Source organism: Abramis brama (assembly GCF_963993115.1).
Source record: "Abramis brama genome assembly, chromosome: 16".
Taxonomy (NCBI): domain Eukaryota; kingdom Metazoa; phylum Chordata; class Actinopteri; order Cypriniformes; family Leuciscidae; genus Abramis; species Abramis brama.
In genome coordinates, this window is record NC_139978.1 from 8139601 (window position 1) to 8164541 (window position 24941).

General features: G+C 37.4%; 1 protein-coding gene across 2 annotated transcripts; it reads left to right on the top strand.

The window, feature by feature from the left end:
* The first annotated feature begins 1841 nt into the window (after positions 1-1841).
* plp2b (proteolipid protein 2b) lies at positions 1842-24670 on the top strand. Of its 2 annotated transcripts, none has more exons than XM_084087389.1 (5): positions 1842-2462; positions 17504-17659; positions 17768-17866; positions 17982-18078; positions 22536-24670. In XM_084087389.1, exons 1-5 carry the CDS (start codon positions 2367-2369, stop codon positions 22547-22549), a joined length of 462 nt encoding a protein of 153 aa, XP_083943515.1. In that variant the 5' UTR covers positions 1842-2366; the 3' UTR covers positions 22550-24670. The 2 variants fall into 2 exon arrangements, with proteins under 2 accessions (XP_083943515.1, XP_083943516.1); XM_084087390.1 differs by having other exon boundaries at positions 1875-2462; positions 22312-24670.
* Positions 24671-24941: the final 271 nt, after the last annotated feature.

Consider the following 24941-nt stretch of genomic DNA (forward strand, 5'->3'; position numbering starts at 1 on the left):
GTTACATATATTATATTATATTATATTATAGTATAGTATAGTATAGTATATATGTGTTATTAACATGATAGCCTACCATAACCAAATAGCCATAGTATTACCACTGTACCAAATCCAAATAGCCATGGTAATCAAACCATATAGAAAAAATAAACCAAACTTAACATATAATATAATATAATATAATATAATATAATATAATATAATATAATATAATTAATATAATATTTACAAAGGGGCAAAATGTGCTTTCCTCTTTGAAAACGTATTAGTTATGAATGTAAAACTGTCTTTCAAAGAAAGCTGAGCAGAAAGCTCTCTGAATGATCATGTCCACAGCTATGAATATTCCGGCTGTGTGTCAAAACCTAGCGCGCTTTCTACTTAGGCAGCATTTGTAGGCAGTTCTAAGTACAGCTTTAATTCTCTGCCCGAGCCCGGGTCGGGCCGATATTTCCCGCCACTGTCCTCGGGCCGGGTCGGGCCCTTGATAAAGCACGTCACGTGTCATGCGCAGTCTCGCACGCGTGACGCATCACACCTGCTGTGCATGCTGTAGGCCACAGGTGTCAAACTCAGTTCCTGGAGGGCCACAGCCCTACACAGTTTTGTTCCAACCCTGCTTCAACACATACACACCTGCAGTTTTCAAATAAGCCTGAAGGACTTGATTAGCTGATCAGGTGTGTTTAATTAGGGTTAAAGCTAAACTCTGCAGGGCTGTGGCCCTCCAGGAACTGAGTTTGACAAGGCTATTCTGTTGCTATTCTAAGTGCGACATGGATCTTGAAGAAGCAAATAAAAAAAATAAAACAGGAGAATTAATTTTGAGCAAGTTTGGAGGAAAATCGGAGGTATGGACACATTTTAAACTAGTCGTGGGGAGTGACAACATAATGTGTTGGCTTTGTCTCGTGCATTAAATGCGCACGCTGCTCGCCTATGACAGCAAAAAAACGGGGACTTCGACGATGAACAGACAAGCAGTCTTGCCATGACAGAAATTATTATAGTAGTCAGCCTCAGGCCTCAATATCCGCTTTTGTTACTTTTCCGATCCATTTCTGAATAAACAAACAACGCAGTTTGCATGCTTCTTCCTTGTCGCATTAGGTCTATTCATTAAGATAATAATTAATGAATGCACGCACAATTATGAACTTGATAAATGTTACATATATGTTTTGCACAAACAAATGCCTTTCAACTTACATGTGCAAAATTCAGAATTAAATGAATGTGCTGCAATTTGTACAAAAAGAGTCTGTAGTAGCCTAGTGTTTTAGCCATTAAATGCACATATTATTAGCACATAGTTTCAAATTTAAGTTTTGTTTTGAAGAAAGCTTTTCTTTAAAGTGAATTTCGTTTAGTATAAATTGTATCTTAATTTTAATACATTTTTCATCAACCAATTGCCTGGATTTAATACATAAAAAGCAATATAGCAGACATTATAATCATGACATGAAGTCGCCGGCGCGCGCGGTCACTTACACCATTTGAAACTCGTAACACACGCTGTCACCGAATTTACAAATGCACATCTTGCTTGTTGCTCACACACGTTTAAATAACAATATGTTGAAGTAACATTATTAATAATAATTAATCTTTAAGAATATTTGATTGAATGCTGAATGTTGTGCTTGTTTAATTTAATAAAATTAAAACTTTAATTGTGATAATTAAAATAATTGAATATTGAATGGCCAATTTTTGCTCATTTATTAATAGTATGTATATAATATAGCCTATATAGCTGCTCAGCTCCCCCCTGTAGCCTTAATAATCTAGCACAGCAGCACCTGCTTAAAAAAATTCTGGCGCCGCCCCTGGTTATAACGGCCCACGTATTAAAAATGGTCGGGTTTAAATCGGGCTCGGGCTCATAATTACAGTGAACGGGTCGGGCCGGGCTCGGACACAACGTGCTCGGGTTGGGTCGGGCTTGATTTGTTGGGCCCGATTTAAGCTCTAGTTCTAAGCCGAAATACTGTCAAACTGCTGTTTAGGTAGGAAGCTAACTAGGTTTTAAAACAAGGTTATAAAAAAAACCGCTCCCTCTAGTGGTTTTATTTTCCTTCTCCGTGATTTACCCTCAAGAGAGTCCTAGTATACTAAAGCCTTATAGCCAACGCCCCGCACACTCACTCTTTCCTTTCGGCCGAGTCGCACACTCGCAGTCGAACTAGTTCAGGAAGAAGCTGAAAGCTGCGTCAGAGTTCACGGACTGATCAATAACTACGCTTTCACTTTCACGCTTTCAACGTTTCAACGTTCACTGAATCTTCTTTGTGAACGTTTGCTGATACGGACACTAGGCTTCCTAAGAAGGCGTTATTTCATAGGAATACATCTGCAGAATGGCAGAAACTGAGGGGAGTGCGTTTGGAGGCTGTTTGGACAAACTGAAGAATTATGTGCGAACTCGGAAGGGAACGATACTGGCTGCTGAAATAGTAAGTTATTAACATGGCTGTGACTTTAATTGCTCTACAGTTTCATTTTGTAAGACGCTAGCATAACATTGAGAGATATAACGTCCGTTATTCATTTGCTTCATCGAAAGTGTGATAAGCAAAATGCTGGGTATGAAATAAATAAACTGTTGCCATTGCCATGGAGACGCTCCCACTGGTTAAATAAAAATAACTCACCTGTTGATTCACACACTTGAGTCAGAGAAAGTGAGAGGTTTTTTTTGGATAGACAACACTTATTGTATAAACATTTACTGCATTTGCTTTTATTTCATAGCCTAACGTTACCTCCAGTCTCTGAGTCTGAGACCCACAAACAGGAGTAGAATTCAATTGTTACGGAGCACTTCTATAGCACTATAGAAACATGCTATAGAAATAAACTCATGTTTATAATCAGTTTTCATAAAGTCATAAGTTACCAACCCGTTAGTCATTATATTAAGTATGTTTTGAGCTATTAAAATGAGACCCCAAACAGAACATATATGGGGTAACGTTAAACATTGTTTAATATTGTTTAAAATATCTAAAATGTTCACTTCATTTACTCACCCTCATGTTGTTCCAAACCTGTATAGTTTCTTTCTTCTGTTGAACACAACATAAGATAATTTAAAGAATGTTAGTAACCAGACAGCTGACGGCACCCATTGACTTTCATAGTATTTTTTTCCTACTATGGAAGTCAATGGGTGCCGTCAGCTGTTTAGTCACCAATATTCTTTAAAATATCTTATTTTGTGTTCAGCAGAAGAAAGAAACTCATACAGGTTTGGAACAACATGAGGGTGAGTAAATTAAGACAATTTTCACTTTTAAGTGAACTGTCCCTTTAACGCTTAACTTTTGACCATAAACCACATACTTTCCACTTAGAAAGCTAAAAACATATGTGAAGAAAGTGTCATATTTGTCATCCATCCAAGCAGCCGTGTCCAGTATAACTAAAAGTGACTAAGATGAAGTATAGTTGTAAATACATACAATATTATAAAACTGCAGCAATTCGGTACATCAACCTAAACATATTCAAGTATTTCTTATTGTGAGAATATATGGCTACAAGTGAGTGAAAAGAGTATTAATAGTGCTGTTGAATGAAATACCTCCCACCACAGAGCCATTTGAAACTTCACACTGATACACAAGTGTGTGCTTTTGGGAGGAGGTGGCATGGAATGCAGACCATGTGCTTGATGGTGTGAGGTCAGAGGGCATGAGGTTTCACCCATCTGCTGGAAACATGACAAGCTGGTGTGTCATTTATCTTGCGTCAGTCCTCAGAAAGGAGAAGTTGCAGATGAAATGTCTAAATATACAAAAATCTATCTATCTATCCTTTTTGGAGCTTGACAGAACTTGGTCACTGTATGCTTCCACTGTAATCTGCAAAACTTCTGTAGAATTATGAATGAAACACAAATCAAACAGGTTTGGAATGACATAACGATGAATAAATGTTGACACAATTTTAATTTTGGTGTGAACTAAACCTATAGCAGGACACTTTTTGTTAAACCAAAACTGGACAATAAGTTACCATGCATGTGAACAGTACTTTAAATTCTTTTAGCTGGCTAGACATATGGCTTTGATTCTCTAGCCATTTTACAGTCCAGATTATTTTGTAAAATAGATATTTTGTATGAAATATAAATAGCTTAACAGTAAACTTAAACTTCTATAGCTAACTTTTTTACACTTTTACATATTTGAAGTGCTTTCACTTCTGCAATAATCTGCTGACGGGTGTCTTCTTTAAAAAGCCAAACCAACCTTATGTCTGTATTTCAAAGTATTCATGAATTACAACCGTTGAAGTTCAGATCTGCTCAAATAGGGGGTGACAGTTAACAGGTTAAACTAAAACATGCACTTCTGTAATAGGTCTCAGTATTGTAAAAACTCATATTACAGCAAATTAATAACATGGCTATAAAAAGTTCTTAATAGCAAATTTGTTCTGGGTGAATGATTCAAACAAGAGCTTTTAGAGACATAAACTCACCATGTCTTTGCATACAATACATAAACTATTAGAGAAAACAGTAATAAAGGCCTGAATGATAAACCAGCACCCCTCTATCATTTATTATTATACATAATGAATCTTTCCTAGTTCACCACATATCATATGCCCAACTTCCTGTCGCCTTCCTTGAGAAGCCATTGACTATTAACCAACACAGAATACTGTGGTACCAGGAGCTATAATAGCATGTTATATAACTAATTGCTGGTTAAGGTCGTGGACGTTGGACGCTCACGATACACTCGTTTTCGAGAGTTCAGTTTTATCATGCGGACGCACCCACAGCTAAACATGTAGAGTCACAGTCAAGTGAAATGACGCCTATCGTCTTACAGTAAGAAAGCATGCTGGGACTTTTACTGAGGCTTAGATGGAGTGATAGATGTACTGTATAGCTCTATTATATTTTGCTGTTTTGGACCGAAACAAACACATTGCTCTAGTGTGAACAAGCTGTAGGCGCCTTGCCATCACTAAGTGTGTCTTTGTGCGCCTTTGCCAAATGGTCAGTGTTTGGGTGTTGAATATTCTTCATTGGAGAGTGGTTTGTATATTTCACTGGTGTTTACATGCTGTATTGTCAAAGTGCTAGTTGATGTTTTTCGTGTACGTTAGGTGTTTTGTATTTCTGGTGTTCCCTCATTATCTGTTCCCCCTCGTGACCCTGTCCAGCTCGGAGCCCTCAGTAGTGGGTGTTCTTAAAGGGGCAGCGCTGCATCCTTTGAATAGAGCTTCATTGTGCGCTGGCTGGAGTTCAGTCTGCTTGTGTGAGGCTCATAGAGGCAGTTTGTGCCAGTCCCCACAACTCATAAAGCTCTGATACATATGTGCATGAAGGAGGAGTGCCTGATGACATCATGCTGCCCGCTCCACTCCTCCTCGCGGCCCACAGGCATGAGCCCGGCGTAAAGACTCGCCTCTAGTTCAGTCAAGGAGATTTAATGATTAGTACATTAGTGCTCTAGGAAAACTTTTCAGCATAAGATAAAAACAAAACAAAATTTCAGCTCTTCAAATGACACAATATAATGAAGTTTGTAAAGCTACAGTGAGCTTTTCTCTAGGCATGTTTATGCATGATTTATGTATAAAATAGTGTTTATAAAAATGGTGTTTGCTTTAAAGCGGACATATTATGTAAAATTCACTTTTACATGGTGTTTGAACATAATTGTGTGTACACCCTATAATTAGGGGTGTGAACCGACACTGGTCTCACAGTTTGAATCAAGATTATGATTATCATGTCATCGATTCAGTTCAATTCGATATCGCGATGCACCGCATCCTCAATTTTAAATTTTACTTCAAAAGTGATGTGTGCGCGCGTGTGTGTGCGTGTGCTCGGCTTAAGTTTCAAGGGAGTAAAGCTTGTTTATGCCATTAAGAATAGGAAAATCTGTCAAATAAATTTTGTTTTAAAGAAATGTTCATTTAAAAGCAGCGCTCATTAATCAGTGTGTTATGTTACCGTCGCCGAATCCGCTGTTGAAGGTGACGATCATCCATTTATAATCACACGTAACAACACAGAATAATTGTAATTTGACCATCGGGTGCGGATACTTAAATCAGAAAATTATTGGGGCGGGTGGATCCGCTCATCCGCTATACTCTAAAGCAGTCACACTCTGCCAGGCATTAACAGCTCGGGTTGAAAACGGCTAACGTGGTTTATCAAGTTAGTGGTATTACCTCCTGCATATTCTATTTGTGCGTGACATGAGCACACACAGCGCGTGTCTTCTGCAGGCCGTGCTTACCAAGGCTGTTCATAAAAGCCGAAATGTGCCCAGATGTAGGCTTTTAAAGTAGTTGGAGCATTTTTTATTTTCTCGCACTCGTGTCTCACCTCCCTCTGCCATTATGATACCACGACAAAGCACGTACGCGACAAATGACGTCAAAAAAGCGTCAGTACATTTTAATCGGTTATGGTCTATTACTGAACCGATACCGAATCGTCCTCGTCTGCATCGCGATGCATTGTAGAAACGATTAATTTCGAGACCCCTACCTATAATGGTAAAAACGTGTCTCAAAACGAGTCATTCGGGTTTTCTATACATTGTGACATCACAGTGTAACAGGCCCCGCCCACGACTGGTGACAGACTCACCTATTTAGCTTAGCTCCTCCCCTGAGTGAGCTGTACACAGTCCGTCATGTTTATCTCCTCGCTAGAGCTGCTAGTGGTGGAAACACAAGAATGTCTCTGCTATGTGACATTTGTAAAAAAAAAAAAAAAAAGGTTTGGTTCCAAATAGCAGCCAAGGGCGTCTTTAGTTGCTTTAACAACACATTAACATATAAATAACCAGCTGGTTACGGTATTGAGAACTGTTGCTAACGTTAATAGGTAAGATAGTTTTGTTAACGACAAGTAGTAGATGATACACTTACCTGAACAACCAAGGATCCGTTCAATCGGTGCCCACCACACAGCCTCTTTATGATGTATATTATGGTAGAGTTTTGTGCTCATGTCATATAACTCATTGTGCTCTGACACGAGTACATCTACCGGCACCGTCGCCATTTTTTCTTGTTGTTATGAAAACAACAGGTCTCACTACTCGCTTGTCATTGGTCAGCTGTCAAAATGACGTTTTTAACGTAGGGCGTTTTTTCCCAGAAAACTTTTAACTTTATTCAACTTGAAAAGACGCTCTAAGCTGCAGAAAAAGACGTTGGCAGTGGCGTTTAAGAAAGCGCTCAGGACTGTAAACCGTAAGGAACCGCAAACACGGTTTACTCCATAGGATTATAATGTAAAACAAACGCTGGCAGCTTAAAAAAAAACGCCAAGTGTGAACACGCCCTAAATGTTCTTTTGTTGGCTGCATAAATGAACACAGAAAGTTATTTTTCCATTGCGCTAGATTGACGTGTTTGATCGTCACGCATCGTTTACAGCGTCTCGCACAGGAAACGGCGTTCTAAAAACACAGCTCTCAAGTTAAAAGTAGTTTCTACTTCTAAAGTCCATTTCTACGCCTTGGGTTTTCCACTGCCCACGTCTCGCATTTTTAGATACAAAGAAGCGTTGTGTGAGTGAATGTCCTTGAATTGGAGAAAGAAACACAAGGTCCGTATTGCACGTTTACATACATAATGGAAAATCAGTGCAGTGCAATGCAATGCAAGAACATGTTCTGTGGAAACGGCCCCATACTGTTACTCCTGTTTTGTTGTTGCTGGAGTATCTGAGGAACTAAAGGCTCCGCCTTCTTCTGGAAAGGGGCGGGGAGTAGCAACTTATTTGCATTTAAAGATATACACACTAAAACAATGTGTATTTGCTTCCACCCAAAAAGGGAGAGGCGGTATTAACATTAAGTGACATGGCATCTGACGCACAGAAGCCAATGGCACATGTCACTATGCGTATTGGCACATCCGGTGGCACATCCGGTCTTCATTGGCATGTGCCAGTGGATAGTGGCATGTGTCACTGACATTATTGGCATGTGCCAGTGGTGGATAGTGACATGTGTCACTGCACTGACATCGCAACACACTGACACTGACATGTCACCTGACTGACACCGAGTCGCGGGACATGTCACCGTGTTGCGACACCTCCAGTAGTGACTGACAGATTAATCAAACACCTATAGCCTACTGACGTAATTGTGGCACAAAATCCTAAATAAATAGCCTAATTTTTTGATTTTTAAAATATCAATTAAACGAATTCAAACGTGTTATTTGTGTCAGTGTTACGTCTGTAGGCTATTTGATTGGTATGTGCCACTGAATGTTTTGTAATACCAGTGCTACTTTATGTTGTTTATCTCGCAAAGTCACAAACTGCCCATTCTAGGAAAGACACGAAATAAATCTATCATGGGTCACTACGAATACAGTCGCGTCCGTTACTGTAAACCTTTATTTTTGCGTGATGCTGCACAGACGCACGCCAGTAGGTGTCAGTATAAGTGAGTGTAACAGTGGCCAGCGCAAGATTCTCATCTGTGGCTTTAATATTTCAAGTCCTTCCGAAAAATGTGAAAAAATTAATTATTAAAAATCATTTGTTTGTTAGGCTATGTAGGCCTATCTGAAAAGGAGTATACCGAGCTACTAGCAATATTCTTTATTTATACAAGTGCAAAAAAGTGCTCAGTGCATTTTAAAAATTCAACAAACAGGACCTACCTCAGTACCTTTAATATTTCAAAAATAATTTTATTCAATAATTTTATTGGAATTATCCAATAAATAAAATATTTTTTTGTTGTACAAATTAACTATGTGCATATGTTACATAATCTACATTATACTCCGGCAGACAGCTGCAGGTGTCACTACTGGAGGTGCCACAACATAAAGAGACATGTCAGTTTTAGTGACACAGGCCAACTGGCATGTACCACCAGTGTTGCCATGTGTAACGTGATATGTGCCAATGGATTGCGTCATATGCCACTTGCATAACAATTTGCTTTATGCTGTCAAAAAATATGATTTATAACATCGCTAAGTTAATGTGTAGCCTACAACATACATAATTCGATACAATTATTTTTTTAAAATATTAAAGCCACAGATGAGAATCTTGCGCTGGCCACTGTTACACTCACTTATACTGACACCTACTGGCGTGCGTCTGTGCAGCATCACGCAAAAATAAAGGTTTACAGTAACGGACGCGACTGTATTCGTAGTGACCCATGATAGATGTATTTCGTGTCTTTCCTAGAATGGGCAGTTTGTGACTTTGCGAGATAAACAACATAAAGTAGCACTGGTATTACAAAACATTCAGTGGCACATACCAATCAAATAGCCTACAGACTGCTACTGTTAATGTTAAAACTGCTACTGGAAAAAGGGGCATTTTGGGCATAAGCCTATATAATAAATGGTCTGTGGGGTATTTTGAGCTGAAACTTCACAGACACATTCTGGGGACACCTAAGACTTATATTACATCTTGTAAAAATGTTGAACATCTTGAACAAAGTTCATCTAACTCATCTATAATGCTATATAAATGTATAGCATTTCATACTGCATGTAGCCTACATAATGCATGAAATCGTGATTTAAATTATTTTATTTTTTTGTATGTGTAAATAAAATGAACTATAATTATCTGATATGAATTGCAATCTTGGATCTGTTAATTAGCAGAAGTTATTACTCCACCACCTGCATGTCATGTCATTAACAATATATTGTTGAAACACTGTGGTTTAAATTAAGGAGGTTCGCCATGTTACTATGGTTTTTGGGAAACAGTCGCAACTAGCTAGCCAATTTCCCCAACAATTCATTGCACTATGGTAGTAAAGCAGTGATTTACGTTGTTGTACAAGAAACACACCCCAGATAAGTGATCAACTAATATGGATTTTCCATTGGATGATTCTTAAACTATCACTGGGAAATGTAAATATGTGGTTACTAATCCAACAATGAACCCTAAAAAGCTGCATTATTTCAGGGTCACCAAAGGAAGGTATCATTTTAAATGGATAACAGAGTAAATTCTGTTCACTTAGTTTGTGTGTGTGTCTTGTAATAAATAATTCATTTTAATAGGAAAAAATAAATAACCTATGTTTCAGACCTATGTTGTGTGCCATACCTCTTCAACCCTGTTACATTCAAAATGTTTTGAGGTCATTAAAATGGGATAGTAACATGCAAATTTGCTGATATTCTGAGGAAACCCAAACATGTAAAAAATAAAATGAATGTACATAAATCTTTAAAACTTAAAGTTTGGGACGGTTAATATTGCGGAGCAGGTTGTAGTCATGTAGCATGGGCACATCTGTGTGAAGAACTGTGGATGTAGAGTTACACGCTTGTCAAACTAAGTCCAGTATGCTGAAGCCAAACAGCAGTCATTCTGCTGGGAGTATTATATTTATGTGCCCCATGCTGGCTTCTTTTCAAAGGCATGGAGAGATAAGATTGTGCATGTTTTCAGCTGGCTTCCCTAATGGAAAAAATGCCTTTCTATGCACTTTCTCTGGTATTTTGAGCTTAGTTGAAAATGAAAAGTGTGTTAAAAATGTTTAAATTTATGGTGTTCTGGGTAGCATTAGGCCAGAACTAAACTTTTGCTCTTTTGACTGGATCTGATATGCGATATGTAACCGCACTGGTAGTTGTTTTCTCTTTTGTATATAAAATAAGGCCAGTAAGGGACGGGTCACCTCAGCAACATCACCTCAGGGTTCATTTCATGCCCCAGAAAGTGGTTTCAAGGGGAAGGGGAGGTTAGCGGGTTTTTTTATTTATTTTTTATAAAGCATTACGAGGGCATATGAATTTTGAAAAAACACAATGAAGTGCATGGATAAATTATTTATAATAAGCACTGAAAAATTCTGTAAAAAAAAAAAATAAGAATTTAAATTTAAAGCACAGTAGTGTCAAATTAGACTGGGTAAACCCAGCCTGATCTGCCGACGGTTTGATTTCTCCCCGCAGCTCAGGCTGGAAACCTGTACATTTATCTCTGCTGCTTCCTTTACAAATTTGCGGGAACCAATCACAAACTGGCTTATCCACCTGGCGCGCTATTGGTGGGTTTAATCCAATCCGATTCCAGAGCCGTTACGGCTCTGTCCAATTCTTTTTAACCTCTCTGCGATGCTCGATGGCTTCTTTTTAGCAAACAAATCGCTCGAGTGGGTGTAAAAACCACTAACTTTCATGTTTTTTTTTTTTTGCATAACCTGCAAAAATCGTTCGATTCCATTGCTTCTTCTGCAAACTGCTGATCAACACGTTTGGTTACACATTTCCTGCCTGGTACATCATCCGGATCGTTGGTCTGATTGGTTGAAGGACTATCCAATTGCGTACAGAGTCATTTGAACTATGCCCGTTGATCACGCCTCTTGTGCAGTAGAAAACACAGAGCAGACTCCCCAGACTAATGTTCAATCAAACAAGATTGAGCTTGGTGACTAGTGTCTAATATGAGATGTATTACAGATAAGATCCCAAGTAACCATCATCAGTGTAGCACGACGGGGGGCAAGGGAGGCCGTGCTGGATGAGAAAATGGGGAAGGTTTGGGTAATTGAGAATGAATGGAGAAGTAACGTGAGAGGAGGCCGTTCCTCCATCGCGCTGTAATTGGTTAGCCTATTGTGCTGTTCACACGATAAATTCCGCCTCTTGATTTGTCCGCAGTCCACATTTAATCTGAATGAAAAATTAAGTGTGCTAATGGTAAGACTAATTAAAAAGTAAGTAAACAACTCACCCCCTTGATATCACCGCTTTGTCACGTCACATTCAAACTCGAAACGTCTTGAAAACGTGATCTGTGAGGGTTTTTTAGCAGTAGTGGAAAGAGTACTAAATAATTGTACTTAAGTAAAAGTATTGCTACTTAAGTAATAATTTACTTGAGTACAAGTAGAAGTACTGAAAAATAATATGACTCAAGTAAGAGTAAATAAGTAGTTTGCTTAAAAACTACTCAAGTAACTACGTTACAAAGTACTTTAGTATTATTTTTCTATTTTTACCATATCGGAGATGATGGCGATATGGAGCGCTAAACACTCTCATGTCAATTCTGTTTCATTCATACTGGAAGCCCAGTACACACTGATTCATACCTCGCGCAGAAAGTCCACAAGTGAAATTCATAGATTCACTTATGACGTTTCAGGAAATGCCAATATGGATATAATAACATGCAAATAGAGACATTTGACTGAAGAAACATGAAGACAAACACATGATAGCGATATCTTAGGTATTTTCATAAGAATGATGTATGTCTTTAAAGGGATAGTTCACCAAAAAAGGAAAATTAGCCCCTGATTTATTCACCCTCAAGCCATCCTAGGTGTATATGACATTCTTCTTTCAGATGAATACAATCAGAGTTATATTAAAAAATGTCCTGGCTCTTCCAAGCTTTATAATGGCAGTGAATGGCTAGAGAAAATTTGAAGCCCAAAAAACTCCACCCATCCATGATAAAAGTGCTCCACTTTTACTCCAGGGGGTTAATAAAGGCCTTCTGAAGTGAAGCCATGTGTTTGTGTAAGGAAAATACCCATATTTATAACTTTATAATCTAAAATAACTAGCTTCAGCCAGACGACCGACCATACGCATCGATTTACGGTGGAAGACTAACCCCTGACCCGACGCACAACGTATATATATTATAGAAGAGGAGCTTCAGTTTGTTGCACAGCCCTATTAAGGCGTCTAAGCTTACGATACTCCTACATTCTACATCATACATGTGTCACAGGTTACTCTTGTGGCTAGTTATTTTAGATTATAAAGTTATAAATATGGGTATTTTTCAAAAACCCATGCCTTCGCTTCCGAAGGCCTTTATTAACCCACTGGAGCAGTGTGGAGTATTTTTTTTTTTTATCATGAATGGATGCACTTTTTTGGGTTTTACATTTTTTCCAGCCATTCACTGCCATCATAAAACTTGGAGGAGCCAGGACATTTATATTAATTATGTGTGAGTAAATCATGGGCTAATGTTCATTTTTGGGTGAACTAACCCATTAATGCAATGCTAATCAACATAGCCTGTATTATAGAATTTAATAAAATAATATATTCTCACACATGAAACCACAGAAGTAATTTCAAGTCATTTTGATTTTTGAAGCAAAACATGATATTAAACTCATAAATTGTATTTTTGACAGTATGCTAAGCAAACATAGGCTACTAGCTTTCCCTGTTGTCAAGAGAAAATGTTGTATTACTAATCTTTAAATGTAAGTCCAGGTAAGATCATTTGAATGTTTTTATTTGAATAATTTCAAGTTCAAGTTCAAAGTTTATTTGTCACATACCAGTTATAGTTCATACAACAAGCAGTGAAATGTAAGCCTGGTATTCCTATAGACTGTGCAATAAAAACATACCCTAAATATTATTTAAAAAGATACAACAATTTAATAAATATACAAATAATAATTACTAGTAAATTGCATAAGCAGTGCCATGTATTAACCATATTTGAATTTCATATTTGAAAGCAAATAAGGTTAAGTGAAAGGTCCGATAAAAAAGAGAGATGCAGTATGAATAAAAAAGTGCCAGTAAAATAATAATAATTAAGTGAGGTATGGTTAACGTTAAATTAAATGCTCTTTTTTTTTTCGTTCTACCGAAAATGTGCTGGGAGCCTACTATTGCTTTTACATGCATCTGATTGACAGACAAATCATGCGATCTTATTTCACTGTTGTTGAGGGTTTTTCAGCTTTGTACAAAGTTTGCTTCGTACATTTAGTTTAACTGTATTGTTAAAGAGGGCGAGCTTTACGTTTCAGTTGAACTGTGTTAATGTTTTCAAGACACTTACATTGTTCTTGCTCCGTCCAAGCAATAACGGTGTCCATGTTATGAGCCGAGTTTTTTATTTGCTTCAACTGCTCAATGCTCTGGTAATATCAATGGGATGACCCATTTCAGGAGTTGCCACAATTACATTTTAAAATCAGAATATGAGCATAGCTCACTTATATTCAATAAAATATTGAAACGTTAGCGATTCTAAACACGACAGGAGCGCCAGTGATTGAATGTCAAAGCGTGGTTTGAACGCCCCGCCCCCCAGCTGAACTGGAAGTTTTGATTGGTTTTGCACCCGAGTCAGACCTGTCTGTTATTGGCTGAGGCGCTTCAGAACTGTCTGTTATTGGCTGAAGCGCAGGGCTGAGGGCTCAGCCTCCACCGCACGCAGTCGTTTGAAAAGTGTTTGTGAAATGTAAGCTCGCTCTGTTGCTCCGTCGGCACCTTTGTCAAAGTACTCTGTACTTTTGGTGAAAAATAAATGTAGCGAAGTTGAATACTTTATTTTAATTCTACTCAAGTAAAAGTAAAAGTACCACAATTTAATTATACTCAAGAAAGTAGAAAAAATAAAAAAATCTACTCAAGTAACAGTTACTGTAACGAAAGTATTTATAATTAGTTACTTTCCACCACTGTTTTTTAGTGAGCGATCAGTTGATATCGAAGGTACGTGTCTGTGACCATCATGACATCTGCTGTGTTTACTGAGCTTTGATGACTGATTATTCCAAAATAACTATTAAAAAAACAGCTTAACAAATACAATACAGCCTACATGAAATATTAAATGTGTTACGGCATTCTTGTAGTTATTATTGTGGAATAAATGTAAAAATTATGAGAAAAATAGTTCATCTTAATCAGAACAATAATTATAATGCAAAAAAAAAAAAAAAAAATCACAATATTATGTATGGTAGAATGTGAAATGCCTAATTTCTTTGTAGAAGCCATCAAAATCATAGAACTGGAAGTGCTAAAATGTTAATGATGATTTTGCCTTGACTTTAAAATCACAATGAAACGCAAGTAGTGACAGACCTTTTCTTCCATATTGTTACATCTGAGTGAAACAAATTATCATACAAGAAATCAAATGTTTATCAAATCAAACTTAGATTTATGCATCGGCTGGTGATTTAATAGATGCAAATCAGCTGAATACAAGTTTGCAAGGGCAGACCTAATGGTTGGAGAAGCCCTGCATAGATAGAAGTCTGTCGTTTCACCGGATGTTTGAGTTTTGAGTAATTACATGGGGTGAATTTTTAATGTTTATGCTTGATATTGCCATGGTAGCATAACTTTGCTACCATGACATAACGATAACTTTGTTTATCGTGATGATAAACAGGAAACTTGCCTCCTAACACATTGAGAATCTTCCTGTTTGAGAAAAAAGTCTTCACACTTGCGTGTGTTTGAGCCGTTGTTACTGTGGAAGCAGCCGCACATTGCAAACACAAGGCACAGGTGTTTCACGGTGGCATGTGTACAAATCATTAGTACCACGAGAAACCATGGCAACATAAATAACACTTGAAGAGGAACTGCATCCTGTAAGAACATTAAATAACACCTGTACTGTCCTTGATATCCCAAGTATTATGGAAATATAAGTATTAGTTGTGTTTGATAAGGCATTTTAGGCAATCAGACATTTAAATAAAAACTAGAAACATCTATTTAGAAAAAATGACCAGAGCCATATCAAGCACCCAGAAAAATCACAAGGGGGTATTACTGATGTATTTTATGTCATTAAAATAAAATATGCAAATATCTTGAGCTTGTGTTAACCACAGACCTTATTTCAGACATTTAAAACCCATTCAAAAATACCCATTGACTTTTGTAGGTCTTTACCTGGAAATGAGTTAGCATTTGAGCACTTCCGAACTGGAAGTGCTAACATGCTAACTCATTTCCAGGTTAAGGCCTACAAAAATATGTCATCCCTTCAGTGTTCTATGTCATGGACTTGAAGGTGTGCACATATGACAGTAAGTAACCACCTAGCAACCACTCAGAACACCTTAACAACTGCATAAAATGTCCTGTCAGCAGCCCAGACATTCCTAACATTGTGTCAGTGAGTATTGCACCACTCACATTTTCTAAATTTCTTGCCACCAAAATGAAGTCTGGTTACTTTTTCTTTTCCTTCTTAAATTATTTTAATGTTTTGTTAGGCTTGTCAGTAGATTTTGAGCATGTTGAAATCTTTTCTTTTTTTTTAAACTGCATACTTGCTTTTCTTTTTATCGTTCTTTAAAAACAAAGCATAGTCATACAGTAGATTATCTACCACAGTCTGAGTTATTGAGGCCTGTGTCCACAGCAGGAACAAACCTCTCCTAGTAGTAGTTGCCGGCCGTGTTTATTTGGATATTTTTGTTTCATGGCAGGTAGCACTAGCAGGATCAGCGTGTTTGACTTTAAAGGGCTGATTTGATATTTCTGTACTCCCAAAGGTATTCTTATAATAGTTCTGTTTATAACCATATAAGGAGCTCGTCTACTGCGCTCTGCCTGAATTGTGCTGTGTTTACATCCATGCACTATTCCTCTCTTTTAGTCCTCACCACATGTTTTAGTAATCAAAGTTCAAAAAGCTTCACAAACACTAGAGGGATGTGAGAAATTTAGAGCTCCTCTGTTAACTGACACCTAGAGCAGATGGTACGTTCTTCAGATGAATTGTGGGTAGTGAACAGTAGTAGAAAGCTTTGGTGATTTGGCAGCGAACATGGTGACGTACTTGAGAGGGGAAATTGCCACACTAAAAAGCCAAGACATTTGGGGAAAGAAACCATACCATACACACTGACTCTTTAAGAAGTTTTAAGTTATGGATAGTTTTCAGTCTATCATTGTTATGTATTTTTTTCATAGTCTCACTTCATAAAGTTTTTATTGTAGTTTTAGAATTGTAGGGCTACCAAAGTTAAATGGTTTAATTAAAATTTCTTAGCACAGTCTGTTATTTCTGTCTACTGGTATTTTCATGTTTAATGTACGCCATTTGTAATGGATTCAAGTTTTATAATGTGTCAAATTAGCATGTATCAAAAGGTTTATTTAATTTGTGGCCATTTTTTATTAATTTATTATTAGTTTCAGTTTAAAATACATTTGGAAGATGCACTTTAATTTCAGTTTTTCACAGTTGGGTTTTTTTTTCAGTTAATAAAACTTTCATTTTAAATTCATCTATTTTTGTATCTGTTTTGTATATACATGTTATAAATCTAGTTATTGTGAACAATTCATCTATGGATGTTTTTCATGCTTGTAACAATTTTTTTTTTTTTTTTTACACCATAATGTTTAACTGATCTTCCGGTGAAAATGTCACTTCTCTCTGGTGAATGCTGAACTTCTTGAATCAATCAAACCCTTAATCCACAACTGACTGCAAAACTCTCAAAATTCAATCAATAACCGATTGATAGACCCAAGTCTTGCCCTAAACATTTTTCTTTTCGATAATCTGATTCACTCGGATGCATGCCACAATATGGAAGAATAGATTTGCCAACTGCTAATGCTAACCAGCTAACTCTTGACTTCTGCTCAAAACCATGTTCACATCCTTACACTACACATTCTACACTGATGTGATCAAGTTTTTGAAACTTTCTGTCTGTCTGTTTTCTTGTAGCTCATCAGTTTCATCATCCTTATCTGTTACGCCGCATCAATGTATGGAGGGTATTCAGCTGTCGCCATCTGCGAGATGGTCTTTGCCATCATCTTCTTCATTATCTTCATGATGGAGCTGGACAAACAGTTCCTGGTGGTGAACTGGCTCTGGAGCGTAAGTATGAATTCACACACACTTGCATCACGGTCCACCCTATAGCACTGTGGTGGTGAGTTTTTCACGATCAAGTGCCACTCATATTTTCTCTGTTTGCCCCGTCAGGATCTGTTCCGCGCGGCAATCGGTGCAGCGCTTTATCTCATCACCTCTCTCATCTGTGTGATCGGTGGAGCTGGGGATGGGGCTCGCATCGCTGGTGGGGTGAGACATCCAACGCTCAGCATCAAACCATACCATTCTTTCATCTTTCTGAACAAATCTGATTTATTAGGGCTATATATCCATCACATAACAAAACTCACCTCCTCTCTCATAGGTGTTCGGTCTGCTGGCTGGGATCTTGTTTGCTTATGATTCCTACACAATCTTCTTGGAACTCAAGGGCAGCAGACAGCATACAGCCGCTCCCACAGGTGCATGAACACACTCGTTCATTTATTTAACATGTTAGAAAGTACATTGGCCTCGAAAGGTATTTAGACACTTAAACCACATTTAAAGGGGTCATGACATGGATTTTTTAATTATTTAGTATGTTCCTTGAGGTTCACTTATACTTTTGCACACACTAAAAAAATAAAAAAATAATAAAAAAAAAGTCATATATATATATACAGTATACAGTGAGGAAAATAAGTATTTGAACACCCTGCTATTTTGCAAGTTCTCCCACTTAGAAATCATGGAGGGGTCTGAAATTGTCATCGTAGGTGCATGTCCACTGTGAGAGACATATCAAAAAAAAAAAATCCAGAAATCACAATGTATGATTTTTTTAACTATTTATTTGTATGATACAGCTGCAAATAAGTATTTGAACACCTGAGAAAATCAATGTTAATATTTGGTACAGTAGCCTTTGTTTGCAATTACAGAGGTCAAACGTTTCCTGTAGTTTTTCACCAGGTTTGCACACACTGCAGGAGGGATTTTGGCCCACTCCTCCACACAGATCTTCTCTAGATCAGTCAGGTTTCTGGGCTGTCGCTGAGAAACACGGAGTTTGAGCTCCCTCCCAAGATTCTCTATTGGGTTTAGGTCTGGAGACTGGCTAGGCCACGCCAGAACCTTGATATGCTTCTTACAGAGCCACTCCTTGGTTATCCTGGCTGTGTGCTTCGGGTCATTGTCATGTTGGAAGACCCAGCCTCGACCCATCTTCAATGCTCTAACTGAGGGAAGGAGGTTGTTCCCCAAAATCTCGCAATACATGGCCCCGGTCATCCTCTCCTTAATACAGTGCAGTCGCCCTGTCCCATGTGCAGAAAAACACCCCCAAAGCATCATGCTACCACCCCCATGCTTCACAGTAGGGATGGTGTTCTTGGGATGGTACTCATCATTCTTCTTCCTCCAAACACGTTTAGTGGAATTATGACCAAAAAGTTCTGTTTTGGTCTCATCTGACCACATGACTTTCTCCCATGACTCCTCTGGATCATCCAAATGGTCATTGGCAAACTTAAGACGGGCCTTGACGTGCTGGTTTAAGGCGAGACACGGCAGGCAAAAACTTTTCTTTTTTTTACTGGTCAATTTTGAGATTTTTGGATATTTGTCTTCAATAACATGTCTTCTTTCAGACTGTGGTGAAAAAAAATCCGAAATACACATTTAGGTCTTTATTTTATTACACTTTGTCGTTTGCGTCTGTAGATTTCGCGTAAATTCAACAAAAGTTGTCGTTGTAAATCATCCCGCCGATCCGCGATCTCTGTCTGCTCTCTGTCATCACAGGCACGGCTGGAAAGCTCTCTCTTCACTGTACAATGCTGTCGGATCCAAATATGGTCATTTCCTTTTTATCAGCAACCAATCGCGAAAATAAAAGGGCTGAATGCGCAATCTCATTGGCTGATGATAAATCTTTAAAGCCCGTTTTCTCAAAATGACCTTTCTCTCATACTCCAAGTACGAAATCTCCACTTCAGTAGCACCTATATACACCAAACTTTCCAGTCTTGTACCTAGTTATATTATGAAGACATTTACAGAGGGATTTGTAAATATATTATTCCTAGCCTAGATTTATATAACATTTTATTACAAAAAACATGGCGAAAATCATTTTTTTAAGGTTATTGACAGTATATTCTGATTTACAGGATAACAAAAGTAGATATCCATAAATCCCTCTGTAATTTTTTCCCCATCTAATATGTGAACACAATGAAAAAATAATGTTTAGTCTGGCTTTATCCAATACTCAGATTTCATTTTTTTAAATATATATTTAATTAGATATTGCCTAATTTGCATATTTAAACATTAAATTACAGAAACCGTGTAATAATTTTTTTTCTTATCTTAATGTAGGTAATCAACTGGGAAAGTTTCATGATGATATCTGCTAGTTAAAAATTTTACCCTATTCGCCTGTAGTGTCTCGCCTTAAGCAGGGGAACCTTCCGTGCCATGCATGATTTCAAACCATGACGTCTTAGTGTATTACCAACAGTAACCTTGGAAACGGTGGTCCCAGCTCTTTTCAGGTCATTGACCAGCTCCTCCCGTGTAGTTCTGGGCTCATTTCTCACCTTTCTTAGGATCATTGAGACCCCACGAGGTGAGATCTTGCATGGAGCCCCAGTCCGAGGGAGATTGACAGTCATGTTTAGCTTCTTCCATTTTCTAATGATTGCTCCAACAGTGGACCTTTTTTCACCAAGCTGCTTGGCAATTTCCCCGTAGCCCTTTCCAGCCTTGTGGAGGTGTACAATTTTGTCTCTAGTGTCTTTGGACAGCTCTTTGGTCTTGGCCATGTTAGTAGTTGGATTCTAGGTGTCTTTATGCAGCTAATGACCTCAAACAGGTGCATCTAATTTAGGATAATAAATGGAGTGGAGGTGGACATTTTAAAGGCAGACTAACAGGTCTTTGAGGGTCAGAATTCTAGCTGATAGACAGGTGTTCAAATACTTATTTGCAGCTGTATCATACAAATAAATAGTTAAAAAATCATATATTGTGATTTCTGGATTTTTTTTTTTAGATTATGTCTCTCACAGTGGACATGCACCTACGATGACAATTTCAGACTCCTCCATGATTTCCAAGTGGGAGAACTTGCAAAATAGCAGGGTGTTCAAATACTTATTTTCCTCACTGTATATATGCAAAAAAAATATTATTTTCAGCCTCTGTCTAAAATGATCCGTTTTTAAGGGCTTGTCAGTATCGACTCCCACTCTGTTATTGAAACAGTATCGACTCCCACTCGCTGTTGCATGTAAGTACTTTGAAAACAACCACTTAATACCGTCATTTACAGACAAAGCATTAATCATTTACGTATGGTTTGTGATGCAGCTGCTGTCAGATCAGTCGGCTGCTTCGTCTGTCAACAAAAGTTTCTATGCGACTCTCCATTACACTGTTCCTCGTATTACCTTTCGCTGGGATCCTTCTGAAGTCTGTACAGAGACACAAACCAGCTGTTTAAACTGAACGTGTCAAGGGAATGTTCTTTCACTCTTCCATTTGTCCTGTTGTCGACAGACTCAAGTGCGTTGAACATGTCAGAAACTGAACACGCATCTGTATACTGTATCTAGTGTAGACAGCGTCAGTGATTATAATGGGTTCTTTTGCTTTTGACGCGACACTCACATCCAGTGTAGGGAAATGTTAAGCAACTGAATGCCAGTGGGCGGGGCCTATGATGCGATTATGTGTAACTATTCGTCGAAGTCTTGCTCTGGAGGCAGTCATATGCAAATGTATTTACCTGTGAGACATTACAGATCCCGCAATATCAAAACGAGCTGTTTTTGACGCTTGATTAATAAATGCTTTGTTTATAAGGATGTTTTAAGCTATGAAACTTGCTGGATGTTTTAATGGTACAAAGACCTCTTATATGTCAAAAGATCAAGGCAAATTTGATTTCTCATGTCATGACCCCTTCAGAAGTCATTGCATTAGACAAAATATCAAACTAAGGTTGCAGTAGTTGCTCAGTGACGTTAGTGGATGTTCTATGTCAGTTTAAGGCTGCACAATATTACTGACATTGCAATATTTACTTCTTCTGTTATACAGTACCTGTCAAAAGTTTGGAAACATCATTTTTTCTTAAAGTTTTTGAAAGAAGGCTGGATTTATTTAATAAATAAAATTGTGAAATGTTATTACAATTTAAATAATTGTTTTCTATTGTAATAAATTTAAAGTCCCCCTGTAGTCAACAATTGTATCCCTTAAAACTCATCTTTGATCACCAAAATGACATATTTAAAAGTTTTTTCCTTGGAAAAAAAAATTCTTCATGCCTTAAAATAGTTTGAATGTAACTCCACACCCTTGCCTCATTTAGTATATGCGGTTCTATTAATGTGCAAATGAGCCCCGCCTCCACTCACTCACACCAGCTCAGAGATCCACTCGTTGACGATCACACGTTGACATGATTGGACCTAATTGGATTAAACTGATCCAAACTGAATTGGATTCAAATGGATTACTTTTACAGTGTCTTTATGAACTTTTTGAAACATTTTCCTTTTTGTTTGAACAAAAAGGAAAAAATTTTTTTGAACTGTCCCTTCAAAACATTTATTCCAGTTGTTTGACGATGACGGCCGAGGTTTAAGCCTCTTCCTAGATTTGAACTAAAGGTGACACATGTTGTAACTCTCTTTGAACAGGTCGCTGAAGGCTTCTGTGGGATCTTTACAACTGACATTTGGCATTTGAGCCGAACAGTTATTCTGGTAGAGACGCCAGTGGCAACACTGGTTTCTAACCGAAAGCTATGCCCCTTTACATGCCCGCTCTTCGTTTCGTGTAACTATAACAACTTAACCTAACTAACTATTCCCGTTATTTATTTTGCATCTCCCTTTTTGTTTTCTCTTTGTTTTCTTAACAGATGACACAGTTTGAAAGCTACTATCCTCACTACAACATTAACAGCAACCAAAACATGGAGACCGATTCTAAAAATGGCAAAAGGAGGGAATTCCTGAGAGTTATCGCAAAGTTACCATGACAGATGAAGACCAGAGGAATGCAAAAGGGTTGAAACCATTGCACAGAATAGAAGTGCAAGCACAAAAGGGATTGAAAAGTGAACTGTAAGATTAATGAACAGCTGTTAAAAAAGCCACAATACATGAAGCAACAGAAAGCTGTTGGCATCCAAAGATTCATTACCGTCGGTTTGGTTAGGTGGCTTTTGTTACCGCAAATGTTTTGTCAGATTGGTTGGTTACTATTACAAAAGCACTATCACAACATTTATTAGAAGATGGGGCTAATTAACATATCAGATAGAACTGACAGCTGCAAAACTATTATCAAAAGAGTTCCCATTCTTTACTAGAGAAAGACCCAGTGATTTTAAATAAGTCATTTTATTACTACGTTGAGTTGGAAAACTGAATCTAATTCAGTCTGGTGCTGTTTTTTTTTTTTTTTATCTGAAGAAACATAAAAGCTTTTTATGGTGTAAAACTTCACCATATCTTGTAACTGTAACTAAATTCGAATTACTATTGATTGTTCTTGTGTTTTGTGTCTAAAATAAGTTAATTGTACAAGTTTTTAGTGATTTCAAACAGGATTTGTGTCAGTCTAACCATATTCAACTCAGGTGCATGCGGTCTAGAAAAAATAGTCAGTTTTCAGTCAATTTAAAGGGCAACAATATTTATCGTGGATAGTGACAATATGTATTGTGTGTAGTTCACCTAAAATAAAAATTACTGTGCGTGAAAAAAATCAAGTTTACAGAGTTTTAGTGTCAGTACTACATTAGACTACTATACATAATTTTGAATATAATGTATAATAATGCAACGGGGGAATATTTGTGGGTCCTGATAATGCCAAATGTCTTACGTTACCACATCTAGTCAGTGAAAGAGCTTCAGAATCATGAATATTTTTATTCTGGTGTCTCTATGTGCATTGAGTTATCAGCACCAAGTCCAAGTCTATTCATTTACACCCCCAATGTAATATCAAATTTAGCATTTTAATCAACAGTTCATTTTTTGTTAACCTTTTACCATGTGCCTTGGAGTATCGCTAGTTCAGTATCGTGACATGAGGGTATCGTTACACCCATAGTTGCTACAATATGTTCATTTTTATTAATCTTTCTTACATTTTGCCATTTAACTGGTTACCTCAAAGGTTGCTCACTATCTCAATGCCATAATTGTGCTCTTTTTTTATTCTAATAATAAATCCATATATTAGACGTGCCTTCATTTGCAGCGTCTTATTCAACCCTGCTGAGTAATGTAGAGTAAGAAATACTAAAACAGCGCTCACAGTTTGTCATCATTTTCAGGAAATATCATGAATAAAAACTGTTCACTCAACTGTGTAATAAGAAATGATTGTTTTGACATGCCTTGAAAGAGATCATTGAGGAGTATTTGGACTGCCAGCTACTCCAGTTATTCTAATATGCAGTTGGTTGTCTTCACGCTTAAATAAGCAGAACTTCTCAACAGCTTCTGGAACAGTAACTATCCTTCTCACCTAACACTTGATTGTTGTAATGCCATATGCAACAGTTGTAATTTTACTGTAAAACATGGGGAGCTTGTCTAAGTCAGAGATTCATAAATCTTCCATTTTTGTAAAACCATAATCTAGAGTAAACAAGTGTTTTTTCTTTACCATTTATAGCATGTATCAATTGTTGTAACAATTTATAAATTATAAATTAGAATTGTTTCCTGTCATGTCTATTTGTTTTTGCAGCCTCAGCTCTGACTACCTGACAGCATTTATTTGTGAGATGGTCAGAAATGCCATCAGTTCTGTAAAAAAAAAAAAAAAAAAGATTAACTCAGGATGTTCTGCTCTTTTAAAACGGACGTATTTTCAGACAAACACTTTTTTTGCATGTTTTGTTGTTCCCGGAAGCACAGCATGTGGAAATATTCTGCAGGATTTAAGTCTCTATCTAAATTGGTGTTGCTGTTATTTTTGGAGTTCTTTCGATAACATTCAATAAAAGGCTGTTATAACGTATTCAACTTTTAAAAATGTGTGTGGACCCTTTCATCTGTGTGAAGACGAGTGAAGTGAGTGAAGAATACTGTGTGTGCAGCGCCACCTGCTGGAGTATTGATTTCGACTGCCAATAATATGACGTTTTAGAGCTACACACATTTACTTTATATATAAAAATGAGAAAGAATGATTTAAGAGAAAATAATAATTCACTATTTTCAATGATAGACAGCTATTGGTGAAAATGTGACAAATATTTGTCACTAGATGGTAGCATTTACATTCATTGAAATACTGAGGAGTT